General features: G+C 43.8%; 2 protein-coding genes across 2 annotated transcripts; both read left to right on the top strand.

The window, feature by feature from the left end:
• Positions 1-304: 304 nt before the first annotated feature.
• LOC127309562 (uncharacterized) lies at positions 305-2,497 on the top strand. The gene is made up of 3 exons (XM_051340366.2): positions 305-676; positions 1,713-1,823; positions 1,928-2,497. Exons 1-3 carry the CDS (start codon positions 458-460, stop codon positions 2,204-2,206), a joined length of 609 nt encoding a protein of 202 aa, XP_051196326.2. The 5' UTR covers positions 305-457; the 3' UTR covers positions 2,207-2,497.
• A 9,523-nt stretch (positions 2,498-12,020) lies between these two features.
• LOC127310376 (uncharacterized) lies at positions 12,021-15,661 on the top strand. The gene is made up of 11 exons (XM_071822170.1): positions 12,021-12,121; positions 12,237-12,720; positions 12,821-12,976; positions 13,071-13,298; positions 13,381-13,939; positions 14,018-14,238; positions 14,323-14,523; positions 14,621-14,749; positions 14,829-14,941; positions 15,023-15,098; positions 15,656-15,661. Exons 1-11 carry the CDS (start codon positions 12,021-12,023, stop codon positions 15,659-15,661), a joined length of 2,274 nt encoding a protein of 757 aa, XP_071678271.1.
• The last annotated feature ends 1,986 nt before the right edge of the window (positions 15,662-17,647 follow it).

Genomic DNA, 17,647 nt, shown 5'->3' with positions numbered 1-17,647 from the left:
TGCACCACAGAGCGCCGGGATGACGAGGGCTTTCCAGATGAGGGCGTTCTCCCGCGCTTCTGCTCCGGTGCTCCCCCCCGGCGAAAAGTGGAATGGTCAAAACACATCAACGGTTCTGATCGTGCGATACCTGTTCGGATTCAGGGTTAATTTCGTAATTTGACGTTTCTGACAGATACGTATAGGGCCCGTACAAGCCCGTATGGCCCGCGACTGTTCTGTACGTATTCGGTCTACCGTCGTGTACGTGGCGAAGTCACGTGCGTGTACCGAAGAGGAAGGGACGTATAAAACCTTCGTCGGCTGCTCCGCCTCCCTCGCCCCACCATTTCCCCCCCAAATCAGGTACGGAGAAAACCCTCTCCCTCGGCCACTTCGTCTTCTCCACTCCGTCTCCAGTGCCAGTTCTCTTCTCCAATCCCTTCTTCTCCGCGCATTTCCGTCGAATCGGAGGCCGATGGAGGGTAGCAGCTCCACTGCGCGGGCGTCCGCCGCTACCTTGGTCAAGAACACCGGCGTGGCGGAGGCAGATGTGGTGCCGGGTGGATGGAGCCGTCGTGGTGCGGCCGCGTCGGGCGGAGGCTTGGTGCTGACGGTGGCGGATGAGCAGGAGCACGGACTCGGCGGCGAGATCGTGCCGGATCTGAATGTGCAGCCAATGGCGGAAGACCCTCTGGTATGTGCTATCCTCTCAACTCCTCAGCTTATTTGCCCTTATTTGATGGTGATTAGGGTTAGATCAAACCGAAGAACAGACGAATCATATATGAATTGTGATAAGGGCTTGATTACTGTGGACCAAATGGATCTAGCAGATTGTCCTATGGTTTGTGTATGTTGGCAAGGGTTTTTTTTAATCTGGTTTGACATCCGTGTGCATTCGTAGTTAAGGGGGATTTTATTGTCATGTGACCACAATTTATATCACCTGTGCACAATTTATCTGGTTTGATTACCGCGTGCACAATTTATTTGTTAGTAGTATCATCAATTGTTTGGTACAGAGCTTCATTAGTAAGTTTTTATTACATGATTGCATAATTGCTTTAGGATTCACATTGATTTCTAAATCTATGGTAATGTTGTTGTGCTCCAGGAGTGTTATCTTGCTATGATGGCAACAACATTGACATAATAATTTGTTCCCTGCATTTATTTTGTAAAAAATATTATGCAGTCACAGGTTATGTTCAATTTTATCAATTAGTATATATACATGATTGTACACAAACATATGGGAAAATATGTAGTTACTATAATTGTACATCACCACAGTATGAATAATAGCATGTGTATCTATTATTTGAAAAGGTATGATTTGGCAGGACCTCCACTTATGGGTGTTAGAAGCTAAAAACCCCTAAATGCTGCTTAGTTAACATCTTATGGTGATAATTATTGCTTATTATTATGGTACTGCTGCTCCAGGGGCATTCCTCTATAGAATCTGGACTCTATTTCCTCTATGAAATTTATTATTATGAGCAACATTATGGTAAGGTGAAACATAATATTGACTATGATTACTCTATGATATTAAGATCAGTATTAATGATAGGTTGACAGAATTATGTTTCACCTTAACATAGTAGGAGAAATATAATGTTACTGGCCTGTTATTGTAATGATTGCAATAAGGATTTGTAGTATATGTGTTATGCTGGTATGATTGCAATTTAGATTGACATAATAATCTGTATATATTCCATCAGCTTGGTGAGACCTCCTCTGTCCGCAAGAGGAAGTTTGAGGAGTTTGATGACTCGGAGGACTCTGGCCACTCCTACATTTCCAGCGAGGTCGAGTCCGGGGACGCCGTGTCGGTAAGAGAGCATTCTCAATATTGATTGTGCATGGTTGACAAGTTTATTGAACTCATTGCTGTACAATAGTTGTGACATATGATTGTGACATTGTTGTTTTGCAGTACAACTCAGATGCTTCATCTGATAATGAAGTCAGCAAGTACAATGTGCTGTCATATGAGAAGAAGGTGGAGGAGAAGATCTGGGCTGAGGGAATCAGTGCTTACATGAAACCTGATGGGAGGTACTACTGCAAGTTCCATCCCTCCAAGCAGGTTCCTAGGGATGGTATGCGTGAAGGACTTGTTAGCCATGTGAAGGAGGTGCACCCGAAGGATCTCCGCGACAAGGCGAACCATGCTGCCCTGAGGAAAGTACTGGAGTACTATGGTCAGGATTGACTGAATGCCTGAAAAAGTTAGTGAAGAAGTACATCATCAGTAGATATGATGATGTTAAGTAATGTATGTTATTAAGAACTGCTAGTTTATGTGTGCACCTTCTGTTATGGTGCGGTAACTATGTATGGACTTGCTAGGCATGTGAACTTTAGCTATGGTAGCTATGTATGCACTGTACCAGTGTGCTAGATGGTATGTAGCACACTGTGTTTGCTTTTGCTGGTTCTTCACTTTGTTATAAGATAAGTGAAGTTATGGATGGCTACAAAGTATTGTCAGCCTTTTTATCTACCATCCATGTTCTGTTGGAAAAATGGTAGTCCATAAATATTATCTTGTTTGCAAGGAAATGGTAATTCTAAAATTTTGCTTGTTTGAAAATTTGATAGTTCAGTAATATTGAGTTATGTACCAATTTGATCTCTGTCATAATGTATTCAATAGTTTAAAAAACATAGTAGATAAGTTACATGAATGAATAGCAAGCCGCTATGTGATGAGAATAGCAACCACCAATGTCATGAGAATAAAACAGAGTAGCAATTTCATATGTTATTTGTATCTGATATTTCATATGTTATTTGTATCTGATATTTCATATGTGAATTTAAAAAATCGAATTTGTAAAAAGTTCATATACAGAAAAAGTACAAAAGATGCATTGAAGGTTGGCAGATCAACCCAACCTTGTATGTTTTCATTAATTTGTTTTCGAATTGTCCTTTATCAAAATATATACTTGAAAGTATACTGATTGAAATAAAATGGTAAAGTTTATTTTTAATTTTTTTAATAATAATTGATATTACATACATGGGAGCCTATAAAAAATTGAGGTGATTTAGAGATGGTCGAAAAAATCACTTGCTCTACGACGGACCGTTTGGTATAACTTTAGCCCCATTTTTTAAGCAAGTGATTTTTTCGACCTCCTCCAAATCACCTCAAAATTTATAGACATGGTATGTAACACAATCAATCATGGAATGTGAAGATATTTTTCATTTTTAGATATTCTGGAATAACTAGTGGATGCTCCATGGTTGGGAGGTGCCGATACTAGGGTTTTAGGGTCAAAATGTGTCTACCATGGCCTAAAAAATACCCAACCACCTTGGGTGGGGCCAATATTTGGCACACATGTGCATGGTGGTGTGCCCCACCCTTTTTGGCTTGGTGTTTCTAGGTTGGTTTTTACATTCATGGTGATCCCATGGTTGGGAGGTGCCGATACTAGGGTTTTAGGGTCAAAATGGGTCTACCATGGCCTAAAACATACCAAACCACCTTGGATGGGGCCAATATTTGGCACACTTGTGCATGGTGGTGTGCCCCACCCTTTTTTAATTTCTCTTTGTAGGTTGGTTTTTGCATTCATGGTGATCCCATGGTTGGGAGGTGCCGATACTAGGGTTTTAGGGTCAAAATGGTCTACCATGGCCTAAAACATACCCAACCACCTTGGATGGGGCCAATATTTGGCACACTTGTGCATGGTGGTGTGCCCCACCCTTTTTGGCTTGGTGTTTGTAGGTTGGTATTTACATTCATGGTGATCCCATGGTTGGGAGGTGGCGATACTAGGGTTTTAGGGTCAAAATGTGTCTACCATGGCCTAAAAAATATCAAACCACCTTGGGTGGGGCCAATATTTGGCACACTTGTGCATGGTGGTGTGCCCCACCCTTTTTGGCTTGGTGTTTCTAGGTTGGTTTTTACATTCATGGTGATCCCATGGTTGGGAGGTGCCGATACTAGGGTTTTAGGGTCAAAATGGGTCTACCATGGCCTAAAACATACCAAACCACCTTGGATGGGGCCAATATTTGGCACACTTGTGCATGGTGGTGTGCCCCACCCTTTTTTAATTGCTCTTTGTAGGTTGGTTTTTTCATTCATGGTGATCCCATGGTTGGGAGGTGCCGATACAAGGGTTTTAGGGTCAAAATGGGTCTACCATGGCCTAAAACATACCAAACCACCTTGGATGGGGCCAATATTTGGCACACTTGTGCATGGTAGTGTGCCCCACCCTTTTTTAATTTCTCTTTGTAGGTTGGTTTTTTCATTCATGGTGATCCCATGGTTGGGAGGTGCCGATACAAGGGTTTTAGTGTCAAAATGGGTCTACCATGGCCTAAAACATACCAAACCACCTTGGATGGGGCCAATATTTGGCACACTTGTGCATGGTGGTGTGCCACACCCTTTTTTAATTTCTCTTTGTTGGTTGGTTTTTGCATTCATGGTGATCCCATGGTTGGGAGGTGCCGATACTAGGGTTTTAGGGTCAAAATGGGTCTACCATGGCCTAAAACATACCAAACCACCTTGGATGGGGCCAATATTTGGCACACTTGTGCATGGTGGTGTGCCCCACCCTTTTTGAATTGCTCTTTGTAGGTTGGTTTTTTCATTCATGGTGATCCCATGGTTGGGAGGTGCCGATACAAGGGTTTTAGTGTCAAATTGGGTCTACCATGGCCTAAAACATATCAAACCACCTTGGATGGGGCCAATATTTGGCACACTTGTGCATGGTGGTGTGCCCCACCCTTTTTTAATTTCTCTTTGTAGGTTGGTTTTTGCATTCATGGTGATCCCATGGTTGGGAGGTGCCGATACTAGGGTTTTAGGGTCAAAATGGGTCTACCATGGCCTAAAACATACCAAACCACCTTGGATGGGGCCAATATTTGGCACACTTGTGCATGGTGGTGTGCCCCACCCTTTTTTAATTTCTCTTTGTAGGTTGGTTTTTGCATTCATGGTGATCCCATGGTTGGGAGGTGCCGATACAAGGGTTTTAGGGTCAAAATGGGTCTACCATGGCCTAAAACATACCAAACCACCTTGGATGGGGCCAATATTTGGCACACTTGTGCATGGTGGTGTGCCCCACCCTTTTTTAATTGCTCTTTGTAGGTTGGTTTTTTCATTCATGGTGATCCCATGGTTGGGAGGTGCCGATACAAGGGTTTTAGTGTCAAAATGGGTCTACCATGGCCTAAAACATACCCAACCACCTTGGATGGGGCCAATATTTGGCACACTTGTGCATGGTGGTGTGCCCCACCCTTTTTGGATTGCTCTTTGTAGGTTGGTTTTTTCATTCATGGTGATCCCATGGTTGGGAGGTGCCGATACTAGGGTTTTAGGGTCAAAATGGGTCTACCATGGCCTAAAACATACCAAACCACCTTGGATGGGGCCAATATTTGGCACACTTGTGCATGGTGGTGTGCCCCACCCTTTTTAATTGCCCTTTGTAGGTTGGTTTTTTCATTCATGGTGATCCCATGGTTGGGAGGTGCCGATACAAGGGTTTTAGTGTCAAAATGGGTCTACCATGGCCTAAAACATACCCAACCACCTTGGATGGGGCCAATATTTGGCACACTTGTGCATGGTGGTGTGCCCCACCCTTTTTAATTTCTCTTTGTAGGTTGGTTTTTTCATTCATGGTGATCCCATGGTTGGGAGGTGCCGATACTAGGGTTTTAGGGTCAAAATGGGTCTACCATGGCCTAAAACATACCAAACCACCTTGGATGGGGCCAATATTTGGCACACTTGTGCATGGTGGTGTGCCCCACCCTTTTTTAATTTCTCTTTGTAGGTTGGTTTTTGCATTCATGGTGATCCCATGGTTGGGAGGTGCCGATACTAGGGTTTTAGGGTCAAAATGGGTCTACCATGGCCTAAAACATACCAAACCACCTTGGATGGGGCCAATATTTGGCACACTTGTGCATGGTGGTGTGCCCCACCCTTTTTTAATTTCTCTTTGTAGGTTGGTTTTTGCATTCATGGTGATCCCATGGTTGGGAGGTGCCGATACAAGGGTTTTAGGGTCAAAATGGGTCTACCATGGCCTAAAACATACCAAACCACCTTGGATGGGGCCAATATTTGGCACACTTGTGCATGGTGGTGTGCCCCACCCTTTTTTAATTGCTCTTTGTAGGTTGGTTTTTTCATTCATGGTGATCCCATGGTTGGGAGGTGCCGATACAAGGGTTTTAGTGTCAAATTGGGTCTACCATGGCCTAAAACATATCAAACCACCTTGGATGGGGCCAATATTTGGCACACTTGTGCATGGTGGTGTGCCCCACCCTTTTTTAATTTCTCTTTGTAGGTTGGTTTTTGCATTCATGGTGATCCCATGGTTGGGAGGTGCCGATACTAGGGTTTTAGGGTCAAAATGGGTCTACCATGGCCTAAAACATACCAAACCACCTTGGATGGGGCCAATATTTGGCACACTTGTGCATGGTGGTGTGCCCCACCCTTTTTAATTGCTCTTTGTAGGTTGGTTTTTTCATTCATGGTGATCCCATGGTTGGGAGGTGCCGATACTAGGGTTTTAGTGTCAAAATGGGTCTACCATGGCCTAAAACATACCCAACCACCTTGGATGGGGCCAATATTTGGCACACTTGTGCATGGTGGTGTGCCCCACCCTTTTTTAATTTCTCTTTCTAGGTTGGTTTTTGCATTCATGGTGATCCCATGGTTGGGAGGTGCCGATACTAGGGTTTTAGGGTCAAAATGTGTCTACCATGGCCTAAAACATACCAAACCACCTTGGATGGGGCCAATATTTGGCACACTTGTGCATGGTGGTGTGCCCCACCCTTTTTTAATTTCTCTTTGTAGGTTGGTTTTTGCATTCATGGTGATCCCATGGTTGGGAGGTGCCGATACTAGGGTTTTAGGGTCAAATTGGGTCTACCATGGCCTAAAACATACCAAACCACCTTGGATGGGGCCAATATTTGGCACACTTGTGCATGGTGGTGTGCCCCACCCTTTTTTAATTGCTCTTTGTAGGTTGGTTTTTTCATTCATGGTGATCCCATGGTTGGGAGGTGCCGATACAAGGGTTTTAGTGTCAAAATGGGTCTACCATGGCCTAAAACATACCCAACCACCTTGGATGGGGCCAATATTTGGCACACTTGTGCATGGTGGTGTGCCCCACCCTTTTTGGATTGCTCTTTGTAGGTTGGTTTTTTCATTCATGGTGATCCCATGGTTGGGAGGTGCCGATACTAGGGTTTTAGTGTCAAAATGGGTCTACCATGGCCTAAAACATACCAAACCACCTTGGATGGGGCCAATATTTGGCACACTTGTGCATGGTGGTGTGCCCCACCCTTTTTTAATTGCTCTTTGTAGGTTGGTTTTTTCATTCATGGTGATCCCATGGTTGGGAGGTGCCGATACTAGGGTTTTAGGGTCAAAATGGGTCTACCATGGCCTAAAACATACCAAACCACCTTGGATGGGGCCAATATTTGGCACACTTGTGCATGGTGGTGTGCCCCACCCATTATTAATTGCTCTTTGTAGGTTGGTTTTTTCATTCATGGTGATCCCATGGTTGGGAGGTGCCGATACAAGGGTTTTAGTGTCAAAATGGGTCTACCATGGCCTAAAACATACCCAACCACCTTGGATGGGGCCAATATTTGGCACACTTGTGCATGGTGGTGTGCCCCACCCTTTTTGGATTGCTCTTTGTAGGTTGGTTTTTTCATTCATGGTGATCCCATGGTTGGGAGGTGCCGATACAAGGGTTTTAGTGTCAAATTGGGTCTACCATGGCCTAAAACATATCAAACCACCTTGGATGGGGCCAATATTTGGCACACTTGTGCATGGTGGTGTGCCCCACCCTTTTTAATTTCTCTTTGTAGGTTGGTTTTTGCATTCATGGTGATCCCATGGTTGGGAGGTGCCGATACTAGGGTTTTAGGGTCAAAATGGGTCTACCATGGCCTAAAACATACCAAACCACCTTGGATGGGGCCAATATTTGGCACACTTGTGCATGGTGGTGTGCCCCACCCTTTTTTAATTGCTCTTTGTAGGTTGGTTTTTTCATTCATGGTGATCCCATGGTTGGGAGGTGCCGATACAAGGGTTTTAGTGTCAAAATGGGTCTACCATGGCCTAAAACATACCCAACCACCTTGGATGGGGCCAATATTTGGCACACTTGTGCATGGTGGTGTGCCCCACCCTTTTTGGATTGCTCTTTGTAGGTTGGTTTTTTCATTCATGGTGATCCCATGGTTGGGAGGTGCCGATACTAGGGTTTTAGGGTCAAAATGGGTCTACCATGGCCTAAAACATACCAACCCACCTTGGATGGGGCCAATATTTGGCACACTTGTGCATGGTGGTGTGCCCCACCCTTTTTTAATTGCCCTTTGTAGGTTGGTTTTTTCATTCATGGTGATCCCATGGTTGGGAGGTGCCGATACAAGGGTTTTAGTGTCAAAATGGGTCTACCATGGCCTAAAACATACCCAACCACCTTGGATGGGGCCAATATTTGGCACACTTGTGCATGGTGGTGTGCCCCACCCTTTTTTAATTTCTCTTTGTAGGTTGGTTTTTTCATTCATGGTGATCCCATGGTTGGGAGGTGCCGATACTAGGGTTTTAGGGTCAAAATGGGTCTACCATGGCCTAAAACATACCAAACCACCTTGGATGGGGCCAATATTTGGCACACTTGTGCATGGTGGTGTGCCCCACCCTTTTTTAATTTCTCTTTGTAGGTTGGTTTTTGCATTCATGGTGATCCCATGGTTGGGAGGTGCCGATACTAGGGTTTTAGGGTCAAAATGGGTCTACCATGGCCTAAAACATACCAAACCACCTTGGATGGGGCCAATATTTGGCACACTTGTGCATGGTGGTGTGCCCCACCCTTTTTTAATTGCCCTTTGTAGGTTGGTTTTTGCATTCATGGTGATCCCATGGTTGGGAGGTGCCGATACTAGGGTTTTAGGGTCAAAATGGGTCTACCATGGCCTAAAACATATCAAACCACCTTGGATGGGGCCAATATTTGGCACACTTGTGCATGGTGGTGTGCCCCACCCTTTTTTAATTGCTCTTTCTAGGTTGGTTTTTTCATTCATGGTGATCCCATGGTTGGGAGGTGCCGATACTAGGGTTTTAGTGTCAAAATGGGTCTACCATGGCCTAAAACATACCCAACCACCTTGGATGGGGCCAATATTTGGCACACTTGTGCATGGTGGTGTGCCCCACCCTTTTTTAATTTCTCTTTGTAGGTTGGTTTTTGCATTCATGGTGATCCCATGGTTGGGAGGTGCCGAAACTAGGGTTTTAGGGACAAACTGGGTCTACCATGGCCTAAAACATACCAAACCACCTTGGATGGGGCCAATATTTGGCACACTTGTGCATGGTGGTGTGCCCCACCCTTTTTTAATTGCTCTTTGTAGGTTGGTTTTTTCATTCATGGTGATCCCATGGTTGGGAGGTGCCGATACAAGGGTTTTAGTGTCAAAATGGGTCTACCATGGCCTAAAACATACCAAACCACCTTGGATGGGGCCAATATTTGGCACACTTGTGCATGGTGGTGTGCCCCACCCTTTTTTAATTTCTCGTTGTAGGTTGGTTTTTGCATTCATGGTGATCCCATGGTTGGGAGGTGCCGATACTAGGGTTTTAGGGTCAAAATGGGTCTACCATGGCCTAAAACATACCAAACCACCTTGGATGGGGCCAATATTTGGCACACTTGTGCATGGTGGTGTGCCCCACCCTAGTTTAATTGCTCTTTGTAGGTTGGTTTTTTCATTCATGGTGATCCCATGGTTGGGAGGTGCCGATACAAGGGTTTTAGTGTCAAATTGGGTCTACCATGGCCTAAAACATATCAAACCACCTTGGATGGGGCCAATATTTGGCACACTTGTGCATGGTGGTGTGCCCCACCCTTTTTTAATTTCTCTTTGTAGGTTGGTTTTTGCATTCATGGTGATCCCATGGTTGGGAGGTGCCGATACTAGGGTTTTAGGGTCAAAATGGGTCTACCATGGCCTAAAACATACCAAACCACCTTGGATGGGGCCAATATTTGGCACACTTGTGCATGGTGGTGTGCCCCACCCTTTTTGGATTGCTCTTTGTAGGTTGGTTTTTTCATTCATGGTGATCCCATGGTTGGGAGGTGCCGATACTAGGGTTTTAGGGTCAAAATGGGTCTACCATGGCCTAAAACATACCAAACCACCTTGGATGGGGCCAATATTTGGCACACTTGTGCATGGTGGTGTGCCCCACCCTTTTTAATTGCTCTTTGTAGGTTGGTTTTTTCATTCATGGTGATCCCATGGTTGGGAGGTGCCGATACAAGGGTTTTAGTGTCAAAATGGGTCTACCATGGCCTAAAACATACCCAACCACCTTGGATGGGGCCAATATTTGGCACACTTGTGCATGGTGGTGTGCCCCACCCTTTTTGGATTGCTCTTTGTAGGTTGGTTTTTTCATTCATGGTGATCCCATGGTTGGGAGGTGCCGATACTAGGGTTTTAGGGTCAAAATGGGTCTACCATGGCCTAAAACATACCAAACCACCTTGGATGGGGCCAATATTTGGCACACTTGTGCATGGTGGTGTGCCCCACCCCATTTTGTTTGCTCTTTGTAGGTTGGTTTTTTCATTCATGGTGATCCCATGGTTGGGAGGTGCCGATACTAGGGTTTTAGGGTCAAAATGGGTCAAAATGGTGATCCCATCCAAGGTAAAACATATTTTATTAATGTTGTCCATATTTACATATCAACATTGTTCATGATAAGTATAGACTATAATTTTGTTGTTTAATTTCGTTGGCCCAACATGGACCAACCAAAATGCCATATGCAACAATAATGAAAGTGAAAAAATGTTATTAAAAAAAGGCACAACCCGAAACGGCGGATGGAAACGCACCATTAGGATCTTCACGCGCGCCACGATCTTATCGTGCATGGTTTGCGCATGGCATGTTCCGGAAATGACGGACGACGTGGTCGGCCTATAAAAAGGTGTTCGTGCTGCCGTCATTGAGATCGTGCAAACCCTAGCTACAGCCGCCGCCACCGCCACCGCCACCGCCGCGCTGCAGCCGCTCCTCTCTCTATTCTTCTCGCCTCCCTCCGTCTCCAAGGCTCTCATCCCCGCCACCGCCGCAAACTGCAAGGCACCCTCACCTGAGACCGCCGTACCCAGGAATCTTCTCCACGCCAGGCCCAACACCGTCACCTAGATCTCATCGGAGACAGACCAAGACGGTTCCAACACTGCCTCGTCAAGTAAGTACACATCAAGACCTTCGTATCTACATCGTATGAAGCAACTAAAATTTGTATAGTTTAGAGTCGCCGCTCCTCTAGAGTCGCCGCTCCTCTAGAGTCGCCCCTCCTCTAGAGTCGCCGTGTGTCTTCATATTTGCAGTTGTTAGAATAATTTTCTTAAGTGTTGAATCTGATTAGGACTTGGAGTTGTTGTGCTGGTTGTGTGCATGCATGTGCACACCTGTAGTCAATTCGTTTAGGTTAAGTAAAACTTTAACGTGACTTCATGCCCGAATACGTCGGATCCAGTCGATCCTTTGTCAGCAGTTTTCCTATATATGCATCGCTCTTGTAGCATGAAAATAGCAAACACTGCAATTATCGGTTTTTAAGATGTAAATTTTATTGAGGGGTTTCATATATAGGCCGGGCAGATGTTTGCTCTCAATTTTTTTGTATAAAATTTCACCATGATTTGTCTGTTGAAAGCATATCATCTCACACATCGTATGTACAATTAATAATGTCATCCCACGCATCGTATGTAAAATCATGTTGTATTCAAGTCTCCCTCTTGCACATTTAATTTAGTTTTTTGTACGTGACATATTACTTTCGTAATATAGTGTTTTTCCTTGATAGAATGGACGAGCTTAGGGGTGAAGTTTGCTGCAACATCGAAAAATGGTGTAGGCTCATGGCCCATCTTACCGTGGATCAACGTGCTAGACTAGCTCTAACTAATTTAAGAAGTATGATGATGATTCCTTCTGTGAAGATGCGTACAATATTGATCAGGTACACCTTCTCACATGTATATTACGTAATATTTCATCACATGTTCATATGTCATTTGTAATTCGTGGATTATTTTTGCATATTACTTATTGATTCATCTTCATTTTTGTTCCAGGTTCATGCTTGATGTTTTTGACCCTGCCACTGGTACATTCGAAATAGGAGAGAACAATGGCGTGGTGTCTCTTGGTTTTGTTGATGTTGAGTGTCTCCTTGGTCTGGTTAATGAAGGATTTTCTGCTGGGGAAATACTTACCGAGGAAGGTGAAGACGTGAAGCATCGCATCCCACCACAGTTCATAAGCAAATCAACCGGTAACATCGTTATCGACGAATTAATTGACGACATCATTAAAAGTAAACTTGCCGATGATGACTTCCTGAGGAGGGTAGTGCTAGTGCTTCTGGGAACAGTACTTGCTCCTATGGCGACGAAGATTGTCCCACACAAGTTCTATGCACTAGTAGAAGATGTGAACCGAATCTCAAAAATCAATTGGAATGCATTCACTCTTAGGGTTCTGTTGGATAGCATTAGGCTGGTAAGAAAAGGTAGACAAATCCGTCAGTGGCCAAAAGGGAACTTAGGAATGTTGCAGGTATGTATGGTCTTATGTCGGAGTGTTGTGCATACTACATCTCACTGCATTTTTCACGTATAGATAATTAATTTACTCTCCTTTGTTTACATGCATGCAGTACTTGTACTGGGAAAAATGTCAGCCGCTAGAAGGCGACTGTGCATTTAATCCTAAACTGTCCATGCGCCCTCTAATGAGGAACTGGAATGAAGCAGCTGCCACGCGGAGAGACAATTTTGACTATGAGAATGGTCGAGGTCGTGGTAACGTGAAGGTACTAATTTCAGTGTTACGAATAGGCACACTTAATTTTGTAAATAATCAATTCAAAACTGTAGTACTTAACTCTTGCATTATATAACGTGCAGATTGATGAAAATATCACTGAAGAGTATCGGATGATGGAGCCAGTTGTGCCAGATCCTGTGGCTGCTCATCAGAATAACGCCAAGCCCGCGAGTGCTGTTCCAAAAAAGAAACAGGCTCCAAAACCCATTGATAACGGTCAGACGGAAATTCTGATAAATCGTTTAACGGGTTACCTAGATGCACAATTGCAGAAGATGTTGGCTACCATCCCTGCCTTATGTGCTCAGGTGAAACGCCTAATTGTTGTGTCATTTTCTTTTGTTATTGAAAATGCAATCGTTCATGAACTTATATATTTTTGTGTTGCAGAGAACATTGGAGATGTTTAATAAGGAAGGCGTGACTTACAAACCAGCAGCCGCACCGGTTTCCGGTAACATGGAGGACCAGGAAGATGTCAACTCTTTCCGGAACGGCCCTCGTGATAAAAAAGAGTTCATGTACAAGGAAGAGAGCGATTCAGCAGGAGGTGGAGATTCTATTCGTATCATTGACATGAACCTGGCTGATGAAGTTGATAAATTGGAAAAAAAATTAAAGGAGCCTGCTAAGAATGGTACTACCAAGAATGCAAATGATGCTATGCGCACACCTGACAAGGCTGGTGGACTGAATGGTACTCCAGCAGGAAAGCCATTTGGCGATGTTGGTAGCACACCGGATAATCCGTTCATCATTGAAAATGCTGATCCGGTGACATCAGATTCAGAAATTGATCTCGACGCAGTAAGTATTAGCAAGTTCTTATCTAAATCAAAGGAAGATGAGTTGGCTGGGAAGAGGAAGCGAACAATTCCCAAAAAATTTCAATCTCCCTATGCTCTAGACAGACGCTCCAAGCGTCAAGTCCGTGGTTCATCCACAAAAGGTAGTTTATTTGTCCCATTATTTTTAATATTCTCTATAAGAAATGTTGTATTTGCTAATCATTTTCATATGCATGCAGCTCTGAATTTCAATGATAAATCTGGAGCAGATAAAAATGCAAAACCGGATGCATCATGCGATTTGACGGCTGAACTTGTAGACGCAGCTATAGTCTTCCTCGAGCTTGCATCTCGCTCAGACCAGCACAAAAAAAAGAATGTTTACCGGAGTGCCAGGGGCGATGAAGTTAACGCTGAGCGGCTACGTGTTGTTCTCGACGAAAAATGGTTGTCCGATGATGTAAGTGTGTAGAACACATCTATTCCATACATTTAATATTTACATGTATGTTATTAACATATAATGTCATTATGTTATTCGCAGGTCATTGATGGTTACATTGGGCATTTGAACCTCCGTGTTGGGGATGATCGCTTCTTGTGTCCAGCATGGAGATCAAAATATCTAGTAGACCGGGCAATTGCCGGAGACAAACCCAAAGAATCCAGCAAGAACATGGATAGCGCGATGGTAAGATCTGGCGCGGTTGGTAGAGTGTTGACGGAATACACCGTCCGTGACAAGGTACGTAATATATGATTGTTATAAAATATTGTAGTACTCTGCTAATAAACTTGCCGAATGACATCTCATTTTTTTCATATGTTCTAATTTTTTGCAGGTTTATTTTCCACTCAACATTGGCAATACACACTGGACGACCGTTGTCATGCATACACCGAAGCAAGAATTCCAAGTTCTTGACTCGCTTTATCCTCTAGAGTTTACGTTGGAGACTGTTGAGGCACTTGTAAGTGAAAAACAAATTGTCCACATTACTTCTAACACACTGAATTGCGCAAATTAGCATAACTGTTATCTCTCTACAGCGGCGCCAAATTGCAGATGACATGCAAGTGGCCAACGAAGTCACGAGTGGAAATCATCCCGACGTTTCAAAGTGGCCGATATTAGAGTACGACATGCCGCAGCAACATGACGGGTGAGTTAATGTTACACCAATTTAAGTTTATGATCAATACATGAGAGGATTAACGTTATCGAGATTTTGCATTTACAACAGGAACTCTTGTGGATTGTTTGTGATGGAATGCATGGAGCATTGGGATGGGGACCGGATGACTGCAGAGATTTCACAGGTTTGTTAAAAATCGTCTGTATGTACACCCTTGGATTAACAAAAATGTGTTACATCTAACCCATATTTCGTAATATTGTTTAGATCAAAATTAATGGAAGGCGAAGACGAATTGTCGCTGAAATGATGTTATCACCTTCGAACACGTTAGAGATGGTGAAAGAGAGAATTCGGTCCGTCGCTTCAAGGATCAACAAGAAGACATAGAAAATGGAAGATAAAAGTTTGAGTGGTTAGGTTTTAGTCCCGAAGAAGGTTTCCTGACCATGAATAGCTTTTTTCCTTCTATCAACTATGTTATGTTGTCAAGTGACCATGAATACTTTTTTCGTTTTGTTCAAGACATATGGCTATCCTATTATTTTGTTTGCTTAATCATATATTCTTGTTTCTTGTTTTATTGAGGTGCACATACAGACACACACGTACATATTTTTTGATCATGATTTCTTGATGATTTTTCAGTTGCACACAAACACTGAAAGTAACATTATTTAAGCTACATACACAAACACAGTGTACCAAGTCGGTATCATTTTCGTTGTGCGATTTTTTCAGGTGTAGACACACGCTTTGCATTTGTAAAGAATCATACACCAACATAGTAGCCTTTTTTCAGCTACACACTCACACACACTAGAATTTTTCACGTACACACATCAATTTCGTTGAAGATTTTTTCAGGTGCACACACACACTTTGCATTTAGTCAAGTAGTTCAACCCATTTACAAAACCGTAGTATCAACATACACACTTCACAGAACATAGATCTATCTAGGGTGTGTTTGGGGCAGCACCACTCCAATCTATCTTCGGCTTCTTCTCCTCTGGCCACTCGTCCCAGTGGCCCCCACGAAAACGAGGAGGGCTTGTTTGATAACACATGGGAAAACTCCAGGACGCGGCAGTCCAATATTCATGCCCATCAGTGATGCGAGTGTGTGTCCACGCTTCATCCCCACTTGGGCGCTTGGTGCCAGCCAATTCTTTTCCTTTGCTGCTGCTCGATGAAGAAGCCTTTGTGCCGCCCGTTGAACTGGGTTGCAATGCAGTTGGTGTTGCTTGCGGAGGTAGCCGGTGGCGCTGTCCATAGTTGCATTGACGGATTATATGGTACAGTTTGTACGCCACAAACCCATCTCTGGCTGCATACTCCAGATTAATTTCATCGAGGGGATTCTTCTCCCAGAACTTGTCTTTGGACAGATGGGAATTCTTTCTTCATTCCTTTGTAGCTCATATCGATGAGTGCGGCTGCCATGTCAGCCATCCCAGTCCTGTCGCGTTCAAGCTGGAACAAGTCCTGCAGATCGATGTGGTACTCAATTGGTATCTCAATATTCCAACTTCGCTGCATTGCTATTCTGTCATTTCTGATATCGACGCTAGCAAAGTGGACACCACTGCGTAGGAAATCCATGAGTTTGGGACACCACGGTTGGCTACATCGCTCCACCATAAAAATGGAAAAGATTAACTGGTAAAATATTGTTGGGAAAAAATGCTGAAATTGAGTTGTGAAATGCAATGAAATTATGTGATAATATTTCATTCCTACGTGTCATTTAACATTTTTTGTCTGAACTTGAATGGAAGTACATATCATGGTTCATATCAGTACATTCAAATGGATTTAGAAGTTCAGATTTTATCCTTAAAGATGAATGAGTACCAGTACTATGTTTGTGAGGGGGATTTACCATAACTACAGGCACATGAGTAACTAAATAACAACTAAGTAACCACATCAAAAATATCAAATCACAGAAATGAACTAGCATGAAGCATCAAATCAAGATGATAGAGGTTATGTAAAACCGGGTTTCATATTTCAAGTTTGCAAGAGCCACCAAAAATCAAATATACATACCTTGACCATTGGTAGACCAATACGTGATCTTTCATCGCCGGTTGGACGACGGCGATCCGATAGTCACCTTTGTACTCCGGGTCGCAGATCGAAGTCCAGGCCCATGAACTTGTATTCATCCTTGCTCAACCACTGCTCGTACATGTCCACAATCTCGGCTGCTTTATGGTTGTCGTCGGTGTAGACAACCTCAATCTCAGTTTGATGTGCGACAATCTTCCGGATTTCAGTTTTGTGACTGGTAACCTCCCATTCCTGATCCGTGTCACTGCTCTGATTGCTAACCTCCCTTTCCTGATCCATGTCAGTGCTGTGATTGCTGAACTCTCTTTCCTGGTCCATTTCGAGAGGTAGACGAAGAGGGCAGTGTGGAGAAAGGAGGAGAAAGAAGGGGAGGGAAGATGAATCGGTGGGAAATGCACTGCAGAATAAATGGCAAATGAGGAGGAGAAAGAAGGGGAGGGAAGATGACTCGGTGTGAACTGCCCTGCACAAAAAATGGCAACTGCCCAGCCGAAATTAAATCACGTTATGTGGGAACACACCGAAATGGGCTACCTTTTACGCGGGCCCTGCACAGCTTGAAGCTACGCAATATGGCCTAGATTTGGTGCATGATGACGCCACTTTTTATTCTGTGATTATGTGATCGATTAATAGCAAACACCACTATTTCAT

This window comes from Lolium perenne, chromosome 6 (assembly GCF_019359855.2).
Source record: "Lolium perenne isolate Kyuss_39 chromosome 6, Kyuss_2.0, whole genome shotgun sequence".
NCBI classification, from domain to species: Eukaryota; Viridiplantae; Streptophyta; class Magnoliopsida; order Poales; family Poaceae; genus Lolium; species Lolium perenne.
Note: the sequence above shows the minus strand (reverse complement) of the source record. Positions and strands in the feature narration are given on the sequence as shown.